Source organism: Protopterus annectens, chromosome 1.part1 (genome assembly GCF_019279795.1).
Source record: "Protopterus annectens isolate FY-2018-M chromosome 1.part1, PAN1.0, whole genome shotgun sequence".
Taxonomy (NCBI): domain Eukaryota; kingdom Metazoa; phylum Chordata; order Ceratodontiformes; family Protopteridae; genus Protopterus; species Protopterus annectens.
Genome location: NC_056726.1, coordinates 1,112,284,155 through 1,112,302,017, shown reverse-complemented (window position 1 = coordinate 1,112,302,017; position 17,863 = coordinate 1,112,284,155). Strand labels below are relative to the sequence as shown.

The 17,863-nt window shown below is 44.3% G+C and overlaps 1 protein-coding gene across 1 annotated transcript in view; it reads right to left on the bottom strand.

Annotated features, from left to right (window-relative positions):
- LOC122815558 (vomeronasal type-2 receptor 26-like) overlaps positions 1–17,024 on the bottom strand; it is an 88,208-nt gene extending 71,184 nt beyond the window's left edge. Inside the window, exon 1 of the mRNA XM_044088152.1 lies at positions 16,983–17,024. Coding sequence (XP_043944087.1) covers positions 16,983–17,024 — 42 coding nt within the window. The remainder of the gene's footprint in view (positions 1–16,982) is intronic.
- Between the last annotated feature and the right edge of the window lie 839 nt (positions 17,025–17,863).

Sequence of the window (17,863 nt, the reverse complement as noted above, 5' to 3'; positions counted from 1 at the left end):
ATTAATGCAAATATGAACAAGTAATATTTGATGCCTAGAGGAGCAGTAGGAGGTAACTGCAGAAATGCCTGGGAACGTCACTCGGCTGTAATCAGTGAAATACCTTATGAATATTTACCCACTAATCCCTTTCAGTTAGGAGACTGTTTTAAATCACACAGAGCAAAGGGATACCAATACTGAGATAGCAAACCATCTTGAATATCTTATATATTATATTATATTATATTATATTATATTATATTATATTATATTATATTATATTACATTACATTATATTATATTATAATATATTATATTATATTATGTTATATTATGTTATATTGTATTAGATTAGATTAGATTATGTTATATTATATTATATTATGGTCAAGTCTCACAGTGGCCATATGTAAGGTAGACACCATAAGACTAATACTCCTATGGTTTCTAAGAGTCATTGCTAACAGCATTGACTATTACAATAGATACACTTGTGTTGTCTGGTCCTTTATAACACTTGGCTATGGCATTATTCACAGGCAAAAACAACTGTAATTTGTCAGAGTTACGCCTCCACCCCACTACCCCCCATGGCTCAGACTTCAGCTCATCATTGATTTCTTGGGCAGAGAATCCTTCTTATGCTTCATACAAGACCCATAATTTTACATAAAACGAAGAACATGAGAGAACCATTTTTTTTCTTTTTTATCTGGCTAATGGGAAAATTATATTCATTTGACTCTCCATTAACCAGCAGAATGAAGCCTGTCAGGTCAAGGTTCACACAAAAAATGTATTACTTAATTCCAAGGTTCTGACACTATGGAAGTAGTTCTAATGTTTAGGAGATACACATGGGTACAAGCTCTTACAATTATTAATTGAGCCAGCTTTGATAAGTATAGCATCAAAGAAGAATAACATATTCAGCAAATATAAATGCTGAAACTTTGAGCAAGCTGTCTGTGCTGCAGAACGTCAGGAATGAGGACATTCAACTGCCTGAAACACCACTTTGAATTAAGTATATATAAGGACCAGCTTCCCTTCAGGGGTTTGAGACTCATCTGATCATTTTGTAATCACTGAAGCTTGTTGGCACAATGCATTGTTTGATCGCCTTTGCTTGTTATCAGTGAAGCAATATACATGAGGACTTGGATGGTACCTGTTATAGGGGTATTCAAAGAGTGCAGCTTCCTGGATTATCACATATTGTTTTCAAAGAGTGTACTTTCTCCAAAGTGGTGTGACATTGAAGTGAGAATAATAAAGCAAAGGCATGTGAGGAGTGAGGTGTTAGCATAATAGTGAATCAACATGGACAATATTGTCATCTGAGAGAACATCATTTTGGATGATGATCAGTGTCTCTTTCCTGAGGATAGTAATAAAGAAAAACTGATGAAAACCAGGACATCTGCAGCACCTGACACCCCTCCCCTCATCACCAGGGAACAGGTACTTAATGTCCTCTCAAAGACAAAAAATACTGTCTCTATGAGACCCAATAACATTCCTGGTTGTATCCTACATGAACTCAGACATGAGCTCTCAGCTCCATTAGACACCCTATTCAACCAAAGCCTGAGCACTGGCTTCATCCCAGCTTAAAGGAGGATGGCCACTGTCATCCCTCTACAAAAAAGAGGAGTGTCCAAAGACCCAGGAAATTATAGGCCCATAAGCCTAACTAGCCCGATCTGCAAAGCCATTGAATGCATTGTCATGGACCTTATAATCAAGGACATTGGCAACCTCCAAATGTTTGACTCCACACAGTTTGGTTTTGTCAAAGGGAGATCATGCCTATTAAACTTGGTCAACTTCTTTGAAACACTCACCAAAGGCATGGATGAGGGGAAGATGGAGCACATCACCTACCTTGACCTAGCCAAAGCCTTTGATACTATTCCCCACTCAGGCATAATAGATAAACTCTCCCAGCTAGGCATCATGCCATATGTTACCATATGGGTAGCTAACTGGCTCACTAATAGAACCCACTCAGTCAAAGTAGGGGAAAACACCTCTAGTAGTAGACCCTTAATGAGCAGTGTACCCCAAGGATCAGTCTATGGGCCTCTACTGTTTGGGATACACTTTTCTGATGTGCAAGCCAAAACCAGTGGTCTGTGGCTGACCAAGTTTGCAGATGACTGCAAGCTGGGTGCTGTCGTAAATTCCCCTGTTGATGTGAGCATCCTCCAAGAGGGCCTTACTCCAAACTAATGACAGGTGCCAGAAGCATGGCCTCAAACTAGATTCCAAAAAATGCATCATTATCCCCTTTGGGGAAAATGGCATCCCCGCTAATTATAACATTAATAACAATGTACTAAGCATGCAATCAGTTGTGAGGGACTTGTGCACCCAGGTTGATAGAAACTTGACTTTTGACCACCACATTGCCTCCATTGTACAGAAGGCTTTCTACATGGTCCACCACATAAATAAGGGCATTTCATGTAGAAACAAGGAGGTCATAACATCCTTGTACTCCTCCCTTATCAGACCCATTATCAAGTACAATGCCCCCTTTGGCATGTACCTTGCCAAGCACATGCAGCAGTTGGAGAGACCACAGAGTTTCCTGACCAGATAGCCTAAAAGCCCTGTCCCTCTACTCAGTCTCATACAGACTGCTCAGAGGTGACCTGTGTCTGGCATACAAGGCCATTGAGACCTTATAAACAAGGACATTGGCAACCTCCAAATGTTTGACTCCACACAGTTTGGTTTTGTCAAAGGGAGATCATGCCTATTAAACTTGGTCGACTTCTTTGAAACAGTCACCAAAGCCATGAATGAGGGGAAGATGGAGCACATCACCTACCTTGACCTAGCCAAAGCCTTTGATACTATTCCCCACTCAGGCATAATAGATAAACTCTTCCAGCTAGACATCAACCCATATGTTACCAGACGGGTAGCTAACTGGCTCACTAACAGAATCCACTCAGTCAAAGTAAGGGAAGCCAACTCTATTAGTAGACCCGTAATGAGTGGTGTACCCCAAGGATCAGTCTATGGGTCTCTACTGTTTGGGATATACTTTTCTGAGGTGCAAGCCAAAACCAGTGGTCTGTGGCTGACCAAGTTTGCAGATGACTGCAAGCTGGGTGCTGTCTTAAATTCCCCTAGTGATGTGAGCATCCTCCAAGAGGGCCTTACCCCAAACTAATGACTGGTGCCAGAAGCATGGCCTCAAACTGAATGCCAAGAAATGCATCATTATCCCCTTTGGGGAAAATGGCATCCCTACCAATTATAACATTAATAACAATGTACTAAGCATGCAATCAGTTGTGAGGGACTTGGGCACCCAGGTTGATAGCAACCTGACTTTTAACCACCACATTGCCTCTGTTGTACAGAAGGCTTTCTACATGGTCTACCACATAAATAAGGGTATTTCATCTAGGAACAAGGAGGTCATAACATCCCTGTACTCCTCCCTTATCAGACCCATTATTAAGTACAATGCCCCCTTTGGCATGTACCTTGCCAAGCACATGCAGCAGTTGGAGAGACCACAGATGTTCCTGACCAGATAGCCTAAAAGCTCTGTCCCTATACTCAGCTTCATACAGACTGCTCAGAGGTGACCTGTGCCTGGCATACAAGGCCATTTAGACCCAGCCTTGATGGAGTTGCTGCATATCCATAAGACAAACTCCACTTGCTCAACCTGCAGGCAAGGCCTTAACCTGGTCTGTGACATTAATATAACTTGTTGGTGGGATAGATTTGTGTCCCAAAGACTCCCCTGTCTGTGGAATAGACTCCCTCTCCATGTCAAGCAGAGTACCTCTCTAGCCCTCTTTAAGAGGAACCTGGATGTCTGGATGGGAAACAGAAAATATACCCCTGGGATCCCACCTGTGTCCCTGCTGGACAGGGGAAACAGGTGCTGACTTTGAGAGAAGATGGGCAAAATTCTTGGCTAAGATTATAAGGCCCTCTCAGCAAATAGTCTAGTATCATCCTTTGAACCTATGAACCTATGATGGATTTATGCCCAGTTAAAAGAGATTTTCTGTCATTTACTCTCATTGCTTACTGGTCTGATTTTTGCTCTCCCACTTCATTGGACTGGACAAAACAGTTATCAAAGAAAAAGGTTGTAAAAAAATCATATCATATCATAATTTGACAGCTTCTTTTGGCCAGGTAAAATAGACTTTATCGTAGAAATACCATATAAGTTACACTATTAAGAAAAAAATAATGAAACCACAGGAATTAGTAATATATATATATATATATATATATATATATATATATATATATATATATATATATATATATATATATATATATACATGCATACACACAGTGGATATAAAAAGTTTACACACCCCTGTTAAAATGCCAGGTTTTTGTGATATAAAAAAATGAGACCACATTAAATCATTTCATAACTTTTCCCACGTTTAATGTGACCTATAGCCTGCACAATTCAATTGAAAAAGAAATCTGTTAAGGGAAAAAATTAAAAAAAATAAAAAATATACAACATGCTGGTTGCATAAGTGTGCACACCCTTAAACTAATACTTTGTGTGTACATACGCTTAAACTAATACTTTGTTGAAGCACCTTTTGATTTAATTACTGCATTCATTCTTCTTGGGTAGGAGTCTACAAGCATGGCACATCTTGACATGGCAATATTTGCCAACTTTTCCTTGCAAAAGTGCTCCACATCTGTCAGATTGCGAGGGCATCTCTTGTGCACAGCCCTCTTTAGGTCGCCCAACAAATTTTCTAATGAATTTAAGTCTGGTCTCTGGCAGGGCCATTCCAAAACTTTAATTTTCTTCTGGTGAAGACATTATTTTGTTGATTTGGATGTATGTTTGGGGTCATTATCTTGTTGAAAGGTGAAACCTACCCCATAGTCCAGACATATGGAGAATACAGGAGATTGTTGTCACATGTAGTACACAACCAGTACTTTGCCAGAAATTCCTGCAGATCCTTCAGTGTTGCTGTAGGTCCCTTGGCAGACTCCCTGACCAGTTTTCGTCTTGTCTTTTCATAAATGTTGAAGGGACATCCAGTTTTTTGCAAAGTAACTGTTGTCCCATATTTTCTCCACTTTTTGATGATTGTCTTCACTGTGTTCATGATATATCCAATGCTGTGGAAAATTTTTGTACCCTTCGCCTGACTGATACTTTTCAACAATGAGATCCATTTGATGGTTTGTAAGCTCGCTATGAACTATGGCTTTTACTGTAGTAAATGTCAGGAAAACCCTACCAGGACAGCTGAACTTTATTTGGGGTTAATCAGAACCCCAGATTGAGCAAGCAAGTCCTGCATGGCGTGCATGATTAGTGTAAGAGGTAATGCTGGCAATATGGCGGCCGAGCGATCCAAGTACGTGCTCATTTGCCATGCACGAGCACACTTGAACTAGTCCTGCACATTCCCAGCCCATGTATGCAAATTACCAAAAAAAAAAAAAAAAAAAAAATCTTGCTTTTTTCCCACTTTTCTGAGAGTTAAAAAAGTTCATTTACAGGCTTGCTGTTCCTGAACTGTTTGAAAGTTTCTGTGAGGCAATTCTTGCTTGGGCTGAGGGAGGGTCTCTCTGTTGATCAGTGGCAGTGACTAACATTGAGCAGCTTCCCTGCCCCCCGTAGTGGTGGTTACTGACTTGAAACTGTAGTTTTATTGGCCACTAGGGGTCATTTCCATAACTCCTTCATCTTCCTCTCTTAAAACCTAGTTGCCTCGTGGTTTGGGCGTCTTTTCAGGCTTGTTGGCTGTTGGTGAAGCACCTCCAAGAGGAAAAACGCTGAGAGAAGAAGGGAGCCACTTTTGAGATTTTAAGTATTTTTTCTCTGTTTATTTGCTAAGTTTTTCTGCATAGCTGCCTAGCTTGAGCATTTTCTGGCTTGTTAAACTTGATTTCTTTATTAGTAGCTGTATTTAGAGCACAACCAAAAGCTGTTTGCTGAATTTCCTGTTTGCACTTAATTTTAAATCGTTTTTTTCTTAAAACTTGCATATTTTCTGTCCTTGACCAAGCACTCTTGTGTGGGGTCATTTACTGCACTGTTATAACTTGATATTACTCGTGAACCTCTGCTATCTCTGTAAAAAACAAAAACAAAAAAAAAAATCTTGCTTTTTTCCCACTTTTCTGAGAGTTAAAAAAGTTCAGTTACAGGCTTGCTGTTCCTGAACTGTTTGAAAGTTTCTGTGAGGCCATTTTTGCTTGGGCTGAAGGAGGGTCTCTCTGTTGATCAGTGGCAGTGAATAACATTGAGCAGCTTCCCTGCCCCCCCCCCCCCGCAGAGGTGGTTACTGGCTTGAAACTGTAGTTTTATTGTCCCTTTTGGGTCTATTCCTGCTTCTTTCCAGCCCCTGCTATCAAGCACGCTTTAACGTGCTTTTAGCTGAGTTGCCACTAGAGCAGCATCGGGCAGTTAAACAAGGTTAAACTCTTTCTGGCTCCAGAAAGTCTGTTCTTCAATTTTTCCCTTAGAACTGCTCTGTTAGGAACCTAAACAGTTTACACCTACACTAAAAAGTGCAGCACTTGTTCCAAATAACTTTTACTTCTCAAAAAGCTCAGCACTTGTCTTATAAGCATATCCCTTGTCTTATAAGCATTCTCTTTGCAGGTCAAGCACTCCTATATTATACAAATCTCTCACTAGCAAAACCCCCAGGAGTGCCCACTTCCCTGCTAAGCCCACTACTTTTCTGTCTCATACCAACTCATAATTCTTTCTAGCATGTCGAAGGGTCAGATGCTGGCGTCCTCTCCTGCCCAGATGGTGAATCTGGGAATTCTGAGACAATGTTACAATTGCCTCATGTACACGGACAACCCTCTCCTCCTCCCATGTAACACTAACACTTGTGAGAGATGCAGCTATTTAGCCAGACTGGAGGCTGAGCTCTCTCAACTCAGGACTGGCAAGACCAGGCAGGAGGAGAAGGCAACTACACACACCACAATACCAGTCTCACATAACTCAACCACACCACTGAATCAAACACATAAACACACTAAGACATACTCGGAGGCTCTGAGTACAAATTTACCTAAACAGCAGAGGCCTCCAAAGCAGACACCCAAGCAACTGCAAACTCAATACACCACACAAACAACACATAAACAACAAAATCAGTCACTGCCCTTAAGGCCAAATACAACACCAAACATACTTGTCATAGGTGACTCCATAGTCAGACACACTGACGTCCCGCTCACCAGACTGAGTAAGGAGAAGGTCACAGTAAGCTGCCTGTCGGGCGCTAGAATCCGCCACATAACGCAAGCACTCAGGTCTCTCAACAGCAGGTACAAGTACGACTCAGTCATTGTCCACGCTGGTGTCAACGACCTGAGACGTACCTCCTTGGACTACATGAAAAGAGACATTGAGGAGCTCTCTGATTATGTAGCCCAGGCAGGTATGACCCTGACCTTGAGCAGTATCCTACCTTCACCTAGAATGATGCCACAATACAGTGATAAGATGATCAGCTTTAATAATTGGCTTAAATTCTGGTGTCATTCAAAGGGGATCCAATGTCTGTCTGCCTGGGATGACGTTGGACAAGCCACGCTGCTTCGCAAGGGACGGCTTGCACCTGTCACCCCTAGGCTTCCGGATATTGGCAAAGGCTCTTGCCACATCCATAGTGCCTTTTTTAGGCAAGGCTCAAATTCTAAACCTACCACCCTAGAACACAACGATTCTCAGTTAAAGCGCCTACTGTGTGACGACATGCGAAATGGCTTCGTTGAAGGTTGTGCGTTAGGCCCGGCAAGCCAGCATGTAAACTCTACTGCCAATCATTAGCGGACCGGAGTTCCGCTGTGGCGACCCCTAACCGGGAAAAGCCGAAAGACACACACACACACACCACCCTAGAACACAAAAAAGGAAAAAAAACTAAGGGTAATGCTGCTCAATGCCAGAAGTCTCAATCTCAAGATGCACGCACTCGAGGCCCTTCTCAGTATGGAGAACATCGATGTCTGTGCTGTGACAGAAACCTGGTTCAAGGCTCCTGAGAGCACCCCAGCACTATCAGGTTTCACCTCATATCATGTGTTCCGGCCCCAAAATCCGGACAACACCAAGAAAGGAGGGGGGGTGTCCATATTCATAAAGGACACCCACACCTCAAGGTGGTGGCAATGCACGATGCATCGGAGACCATCCAGGTGCAATTAACCATAGGCAAGACTACTCTGCAATTTGTAGCATGTTACAGGCCACCCTCTCAAACTCAGGAACCTCACATGGCCTTCCTGAAAACATTGGAGGGGATAAATGTATCTCCAAACACCATCATACTAGGTGACTTCAACTACCCTAATATAGACTGGGAACACTACTCAAGCCCAAACACTCTAGCCCAAAGGTTCCTGGAGTTCATAAACTCAAATGCCATGGAACAACTAGTCACCATCCCCACAAGAGGAGAAAACATACTTGATCTCATCATCACGAACATGGGATCACAATGTTCAACACCAGAAGTATACCCCTCACTGGTGAGATCAGATCATAAACTAATCTCGCTGGAGGTCCTCATCCCGCCCCCACCTGAAATAAAAACGACCACAGTGAAAAACTTCTCAAAAGCCGACTTCACACTTCTAAAAACTAGTGTGGTCTCCTTTAAGGCCCCTGAGCCAGTAGTAAACATTACTCAAACCGCTGAATCACTTACAAATGCCTTCTACCAGCACCTACAGGACTGCATGGATCAGGCAATCCCAAACAAAACTAAGACTCTTTGTACCAAAGGCAAGCGTCCAGTCTGGTGGACCCCAGCCATAAACAAGCTCTACAACAAAAGGAGGAAGCTACTACAAGATAGAGCAAAATCCTTGAAAGGTAAGACACCTTTGATCATTATAAGTAAAAAACTAAGAGCTCTCATAAAATCATCCAAGGCAAATTTTGAGAGAAAAATTGCCAAGGACTCAAAAGACAATCATAAGGTCTTCTTTAGCTATGTTAGAAACCTAGGAGGAAACTCCCAGATATGCTCAGAATTAGTTCAAAATGATGTGAAGATTACTGAACCTACACACATTGCCAACATACTGGCTGACAGGTTCAGTGCAAACTTCTCCCCCCCCTCCCCCCCAAAAGGAGAGATATCTATACCAGAGGATTGTAGCCCCCAAACATCTCCAACGCCCAGGTCAGAACCGCTCTCTCCAAAGCAAAAACACAGCATCCATGGGACCGGATGGTGTCCCCGGCTGTGTGCTCCACGAACTCAATGAGGAATTAAACCCGCAGTTAGGAAAGCTGTTTAATCTTAGCCTCACCTCAGGATACGTACCCAAGGAGTGGCGCACGGCGACTGTGGTCCCACTTCACAAGGGCGGTGCCTCCACCGACCCTGGAAATTACCGTCCCATTAGCTTGACAAGCCTTATCTGCAAAGCCATGGAGAGGATCATAATGGAACTCATAAATAAAGACATAGGGAACTTGCAGACTTTGGATCCAACCCAGTTTGGCTTTGTCAAAGGCAGATCATGCCTTTTAAACTTGGTTGACTTTTTCGAGACAGTCACCAAGGCCATTGATGAGAGAAAGACAGTCCATACAGCCTACCTTGACCTGGCAAAGGCCTTCGACACAATACCCCACTCAGGTATCATCGAAAAACTCATCAGCTTGAATGTAAACCCATACATCACAAGATGGGTTGCAAACTGGCTAAGTGACAGAACCCACAGGGTCAGAGTTGCTGGAGCCATGTCAGACTCAAAGCCTGTCACAAGTGGTGTCCCACAGGGCTCAGTCCTGGGTCCACTCTTGTTCGGCATCTACTTTTCTGAAGTACAAGCAAATGCAGGAGGGTTATGGCTGACAAAGTTTGCAGATGACTGCAAACTGGGCCATAGTCGAAAACACATCTGACACAGATATCCTTCAGAAGGGCCTCACAGAAACGGATAACTGGTGCCAGAGCCATGGCCTAAAGTTAAATGCCAAGAAATGCATAGTCATACCCTTCGGGAAAAACAAGGTTACCCCTAGCTACCATATAGGTGGCAATCCACTGAGCACAGAAGAAGTCATCAGGGATCTGGGGACCCAGGTTGACAGTAGCCTTCGCTTGACACTCATGTTGCTAAAGTAGTTAGGAAAACCTTCTACATTGCCCATCTGATCATGAAGGGATTCACATCTAGATCAAGGGAGGTCATCGTCCCCCTGCACTCATCACTCATTAGACCTATGATTGAGTACAATGCCCCATTCGGAATGTATCTGACCCGACACCTGCAGCAGCTGGAAAGGCCCCAAAAGTTCCTCACCAAAAGGATAAAGGGTCTCAAAAATATGTCTTATGCTGCCAGACTGAAAGAACTCCAGCTCTATTCAGTCTCATACTGCTTGCTCAGAGGTGACCTGTGCCTGACATATAAGGCCATGTCAAACCCAGATTTGATGAATATGCTTCACCTCAAAAACTCTAGATCCCTCAGAACCACAAGGGCAGGAGACTTAAACCTTGACACGGTTATTAATAGAACGTGCTGGAGGGACAGATTCATCACCCAGAGACTCCCTATGCTGTGGAACAAAATCCCGGTACATGTGAGGCAGAGCACCTCGCTGGTCTTGTTCAAGAGGAATCTTGACCAATGGATGGGAGATCGCAGATATACCCCAGGGATTACTTCAGTGTCACTGCTTGACAGAGGCACAGCAAAATAATAGGCATAGTTTTATTCAAACTAAAGGGGTGGCGAAAGCCAAATAACTATGGGCTAGGTTTATAAATGCCCTTTGGCAGATAGCCTAGTATGAACCTATGAACCTATGTAGGTGAAAAACATGCAAATGAGGTAAATCAGCTATCCAGGAAGCTGCAATCAGGCCATGCAGGACTAGCTTAATCTGCAGAAATGTACTCGGTTAGCAACCGAGTACATTTCTGCAAAATCCAAAACTGAGACATGACAGCTCCAAATAAAGGCTGCATATCATCGAGGAAGCATGCCAATGGCCAAGTATAAGGCCATTGGCATTGCAAACAATACAAAAATTTAAAAAATAAACTTTTATTTCATTTTCGCCACTCTCTGCTGTTTAAGCATAGGGCAGCGGCGCACAAATGGGATCGTTGGAAAAATAAGAAAATAAACCTAAAACAAGCATTCTAACTAAAGTCAGTATTCTGCCATGCAAGTCAATGGCAGGTAAAAGACCACCTGGCCAGTGAATAGTGGTTACTAAGGGTGGAGGCTCAGTGTGACACATGCAACTATGCATTAGCAGGCAATCCTATGCAAATGAGGAGAAGGATAGTGAATCCCAGTTTTCCCCAGCATGTGAGGCAGGTCCCAAAAGTTTAAGAGTATGAATAGCTGAGTGCAAGACTAGGAGGTAGGTGACATCATGGGTGGGTGTGTCAGGCATACTGTAAGCAGATTGGAGCCCTGTGGCTTGGGTTTGCTCCTAGCTTAGTACAGCTAAGCTAGGGGGTGTGTCTAAACCTGCCTACCGCTCTTTACAAAGTGTAAGCGTTTTACTGGAAGAAAAAATAAGTTAAACCAGGAAATAGCAGCAATGTGCACATTTGAGCACTTTCTTTGCATGGTGCGCACACGGGCTCAAACAGGGAGGCAATGGGAAGGGAAAACAGCAGTAGGGAGGTAATCAAGGAGAACTAGCTTAGCTGGCAGGTGAAATCTATCAGAATCAGCCAATTACACAGGCAGCACACCAGCCCAGCCCAGAACACTACTATAAACTAAGCAAACATCTTCCCCACTGTTATTTCCCACAATCTACACCACCGATGTATACAAGCAGGGAATTTCTAACAAACAAACCTACAAAATGTGAAGGGCTGCAGCAGGCAAGATAGAACAACATGTGCAAGAGGCTGAGGGTGGTGAGGATGAGAATGCTGCCAAACAACCCACAGTGAGGAGATGGAGAAAAGTGTACAGACCTAGGGTAACCTACCAAGGGCTACATGAGGTGGAGATAGTGGAGTGCTATAGGGTGGACAGAGACCTCCTACAGCAAATTGTTGAGGTGTGCCAGCCACACCTGACATGTCAAACTGACTGAGGGGAACCCATCCCAGTGGATACCAAGGTATGTGTAGGCCTAGGTATACTAGCCACAGGTACCTCCCAAAGCACAACTGGGGATATCATGGGGATCTCACAGGCATCAGCATCCTTGAGGTGTTGACCAGCAATATGCGTCTCTTCCACCAAATAACAGGATACCCTGGGATAGTGGGTGCTATAGACTGCATGCAAATATGCATCAAAGCACCACCTTGTGAGCAGGGTAGGGCCTACATCAACCACAGTGGCATCACCTCCATCAACTGCCAGGTCGTATGTGATGCCCAGGGCATTATAATGAATGTGTGTGCTGGCTGCCCTGGAAGCTATGCTGATTCCCACATATGGCATCTGATGCAGCTGTACCACAGATTTGCCAATGGGGACATCCCCTAAGGTCACCTAGTGGAGGATGCTGGGTACACACTGGAGCCGTGGCTGATGACACCCATCAGAAATGCACACACACCTGAACAAGAATGCCATAATGAGGCACATGCACAGCCCAGACATAAAATAGAGCATGTGTTTGGGATGCTGAGATCATGGTTCCAGTGTCTGGACACATCCGGTAGAGCCCTGCAGTATTCACCAGCTACATGTACCCAAATTTTTATGGTATGTGCTATGCTACACAATATGATTCTGTGGAAACAGCTGCAGCAGGAACAGCATGGGGCAGTGCCACACAGCCCCCCACCAATGCCAAGGCCTGCACAGGGACAGAGTGACTCAGAGGAGGAACAACCTGATCCTGCCCCAGTAGGCAGAAAAAGGAGTGCCCAGTATGCCCTGGCCTTGGCAAAGAGGCAACACATAGCACATGCACTGACACAGTAGGGACCCAGGGAATGACACCTCTTTCTGACTCTCACATGCAGTAAAAGGGATGCTAAACATGACACTACCTGTGCTCAACCATGTATAGGTAGTGTACTATGTGCATCCAACATAGGCAGCCCTCCAGCACCATCCACAAGTATGACACACCCTCAAGGTAAGTCAATCAACCTACCATTTGCCAAATGGAGTAGAATGTGTTGTTACCTGTGCTATAGTATGGATGGGAGCATGCAAGGAAATTGGGTGGCTGAATGTTATGGCAGCAGACAGTAGACACCCATAGGGGCACCCTGACATCTGTAACACATACTGGAGTCACCATAGTAGCCAGTACTACACAGGGTGACAAAACCCACTGCAGGAAATGTGCTGAGCAACATGTGTGCCCATATGACCCACACATGCCAGTCAGGATGGTTCACATACCCAACAACAGTCGCAGCCAGCAGGACAGGTGTAGACAAACCCAAACAGAGCCTGTGCCATGGCCCCAGAATAATGGCTATGGTTAACCTCACCCCAGGCTATGCAGACAGACCACATCAGAGCAGGCAGTGGGATGTTAGTTCTAAAGGGTAAGAAGTCAGACAATAATATGTAAGCAACCAAATCCACAATCTGTAGTACACTGGTATGCCTCTAGTCAGCATGCTAGTTAGAAATACAGAATGAAATGGAGTACATGACATACCAGTACAGTCATAGCAAATGTGTACAAGTGTCACGTGTGCCCCTCCATCCTACATAGCAATGTAATAACAGTGAGGTGTGCCCCCCAACCCTGTGTACAAATGTAGAAATAGTCAGATGTGCCCCCCCATCCTACATAGAAATGTAATAACAGTCAGGTGTGCCCCCCCACTCCTGTGTATAAATGTAGAAACAGTCAGGTGTGCCCCCCCTGCTATGCAGAAATGTAGTAACAGTCAAAGTCAACTGATCAATGGATACCCGGCAGAGACAGCATGCTACCTGTCTGTGTACAACACAAAGGTCAGCACTGCAGCACAAACTACCTGGACACAATCCACACATTCACTAAAGATGGTCATACTGGGCATGCTCACACACAAACACATGAAGGCCATGACTGCAAACACCGGTGGACCAGGCATATCTGGCAGCTGCAGTTGTTAGTGCAGACGCTCGTCAGTATGCACCACTCATGCCTTGCACACACAGTGGATAGGAATACAGACATATATGTCAGGACAACACACTGTAATAAGCCAAAGGTAGATGTACATAGATGTGTGGAAGAGGGTGACTGTGACAAGGAGCTATCCAGGCCTGTCCCACCCAGCACACAGCCAAAGGGCCCCAAACACATGAGGTGCACATGTCACTCACTGCAGATACTAGCCACCAGTATCTGTCAGCATTACAGACTAAGTGGTGCATGTTCCAGCTGTGCACCATGACTGTACAAGGAAGTAGTCCTCTAACAGCTGTATACATGTACCTGTGACATATGACCCCATGTGTGCCCACATGTGGCGTGTCAACCCGTACACGAATGGGTTATGGCTCATGCACACACCTCCCTACCCATAGTCCTACTATGACAAGCCTGCTGAGGTAATCCAATGTGAAATACACCTTTGGGAGAGTTGTATCCCAGTAATCCCAGTAATCTCTGTGGTGCATCCCATAACTGTGTACTGCTGTAGTGTGATAAATTACTTAGGTAGGAGTTCTAACCCCAGACGTAGCAACTGTGTGTAGGAGTTTGTGTGTGTGTGTCTGGCTGTGTAGAGAATGATTTTAGGGTACTCACACTCCTTACAATTCATATACTCAACTCTGGCAAGGCTGCTGATGTCACCCAACTAGAAATAAACCTCTGGGAAGGCTATAGCCTAGTAATCTCCATAGCGCATCATGTAACTGCATACTGCTGTAGTGTGATAAAGTAGTTAGGTTGGTGTTCTAACCCCAGACTTGGCAAATGTGTGTGTGTGTTTGATTGTGTAGAGAGCAATGCTTTTTAGGGTACTCACACTCCATGCATTTCATATACTCAACCCTGGCAAGGCTGCTGATGTCACCCACCTAGAAATACACCTCTGGGAAGGTTGTAGCCCAGTAATCTCTGTAGCGTGTCCTGAAACTGAGGACTGCTGGATTGTGATTTAGAACTATGGTCAAGTTCCATCCCCACCCATGGCAGTTCTGGATGTTTTGTGTGTGTTTCAATGTCTGTATATGGAGCAATGCATTATAGGCTAGTCACACTCAGTCCATTTCAAATGGCCTACTTTGGTAATCCTGCTGATGTCATTCATTGTGAAATACACCTTTGGGGAAGGAGTTCTCTAGTAATCCCCATGTTGCAACCTATAACAGCTCCATGCTGTAGTGTGATATAGACCACTGTCAAGGGTTCTATACCCACACGTGTCTGTTCTGGATATTTTGTGTGTGTCTCACTGTCTGTGTAGGGAGCAATACATTTTAGTCTAGTCACTCACAGTACTTTTCAAATGGCCTACTTTGGCAATCCTGCTGATGTCATTCATTGTGAAATACACCTTTAGGGAAAGAATACTCCAGTAATGTGCGTGGTGTGCACTATAACTGCATAGTACTGTAGTGTAATAAATTAGTTAGGCAGGGGTTCTACTCCAAGATGTGACAGGTGTGTGTGTGTGTGTGTGTGTGTGTGTGTGTGTGTGTGTGTGTGTGTGTGTGTGTGTGTGTGTGTGTGTGTGTGTGTGTAACTCGTATCTTGTGTAGAGGTGGTTGTGAGTGTGTGACACCTGTGGCCAATGTGTAGCGGGTTTTGCATATTTCTTATATGGTGGCCCTACTATATATCACAATGTCCACTGTACAGGGATAACAGATGTAAAATAGCTGAGAGGCTGGGGTGCAAAGCCATACCCATACATGTGACATCAGGGCCAGGCAAGCACAGTTAACAACCCCAGTGTTATCCAGAGCACACTCTCAACCCATGTCTCATACACACACACACACACACACACACACACACACACACACACACACACATGCCTAGGCAACAGCCAGTATGTGGGTAGTACACTGCATACTGGCCACTGATAGTAACTATGGAGTTATAACAGTGAGCTACAGAGGGAATGTCACCCTGTCCATGTGTCCAATATGCACATACATGCAGACAGTGCATCTTCCCCAATGGACACCTGCACCACCTCTGGTGCCATCACATGTGACCCACATTGGACATACCATGCCTGACAACATGCCTTGCATGGCAGATGCCACTGACCCCAGGGAATGCTGTTAGCATGCTATCAATGTAGGTGCAGGGTAAACCTGCTGCCCATTACCAGTTCCCACCACAGGTGGGCAAGACTGACACATCTGATGATAATCTCTGCTCACAACATGGGCCAGACACCCAAGGTACAGTTCCGTATGTCACTGTACATGCATGTGGGAGGTGTGCACATCCCGACGCTGTCCATGTCATGGACTAAGGAACACATGAATGACAAGCGATGCACAGCATTGGCCATACACAATAGTCACCCAGGTGACTGGATGGGGGATACAATACCCACCTGTATGGGTAAATGCAGAAACTACAGCCCTGAGCCACAATGCAGACCATTGTCATGTGGCCTGATGCCAAGGTATACTCATCGTCTACCCTTGTATATCCTGCTGGCACAGTCGACCACCACACACCCGTGCAGACAGGCACCCATGCATGTTAGTACTGGCACCTTGTGTGTTTGTCTGTGTGTTGTATGGTGCGTATGTTCACATCCACACTCACTACAACCCCCATGGGTATGCTGAAGCATGCTGTCTGATGTCAGACACCTCCTCATACCCTTTGCCCATACAACCTCCATATGACCCGTGTGGTGCATGTGATACCTGCACAGTGATGTGCTGTGGCAATCCCACTACTGATGAGTTGTACTCTTGGCCCTGCCAAGTGTGTCAATGTGTGTGTGTCTCTGTGAGAGTGTGGCTGTGTTAACACTGGCACCTGTTCATGTGGACAGGCACATGTTCCTCACCTACCGTATAGCTACCATATCCCTGTTGCAGATGTCACTCACCATCACATATATGTTCTGAGTACTACACACTAGGTAACCCATGTGGCACATCCAATAACTGCAGCAAACTGTGATAGCACTACATAGTTGTCAGGGGTTTGATACCCTGTGTTGGAAGGTGTGTGACACAAACAAGCTTCAGTTTTACTCTCCCACCCCTCCCTGACATGTCTTTGCCTCTGTATGCCTCTCCCACTCCCTCTCTGGTGGATGTGAAGACCTGTGCAGGTTAGAGCACTATGCTCAATGACTTGGATTTTTTTCTTTTCAAATATAAAACACTTGACATGGATAATGCATACTTAAAGCATTGTTTATCACTGAATATTGTTCCAAAGGGGTTGAGAGTGTGCAAATATCCGAATAATGTTTTTGAGGGGACAGAATTTTTCAATGAGCTTATTGCTATTTTTGATAAATGTGGTTTTGACATTATGAAAGCTATCATTAAGAACAATGAAATACTAATGGACAAATTGCACCACGACATAGACAACATTAACAAAGCTATACTGGGTGACTTGATGTACACTGTAGAAGTAGAGAGGGTCAAATACCACAATTTACTCAAAAATGTTGAATTAAAATGTAAGGAAGTACAAGATAGAAAAATTGGGAAAATTAAAAGGGATCTGGATGAATACAAAAATAAAACACACTACCCAAAACCTAAAACCCCAGCCAGGAAAGGTTTTGGTAACTGGGCTAGGGAGCAAAATGATGAGCATGGATGGACTAATGAGGAAAACACAGAACAGGTCACAGACACCGAGGTCTTCCCCCCCCGTAAGAAGATGTGAAAGGTTAATGAACCAGGAAAGAGTTGTGTACAATTCAAAAAACTACAGGGGCAGAGGGTGGAGGCCCTTTGTGAGAAGAGA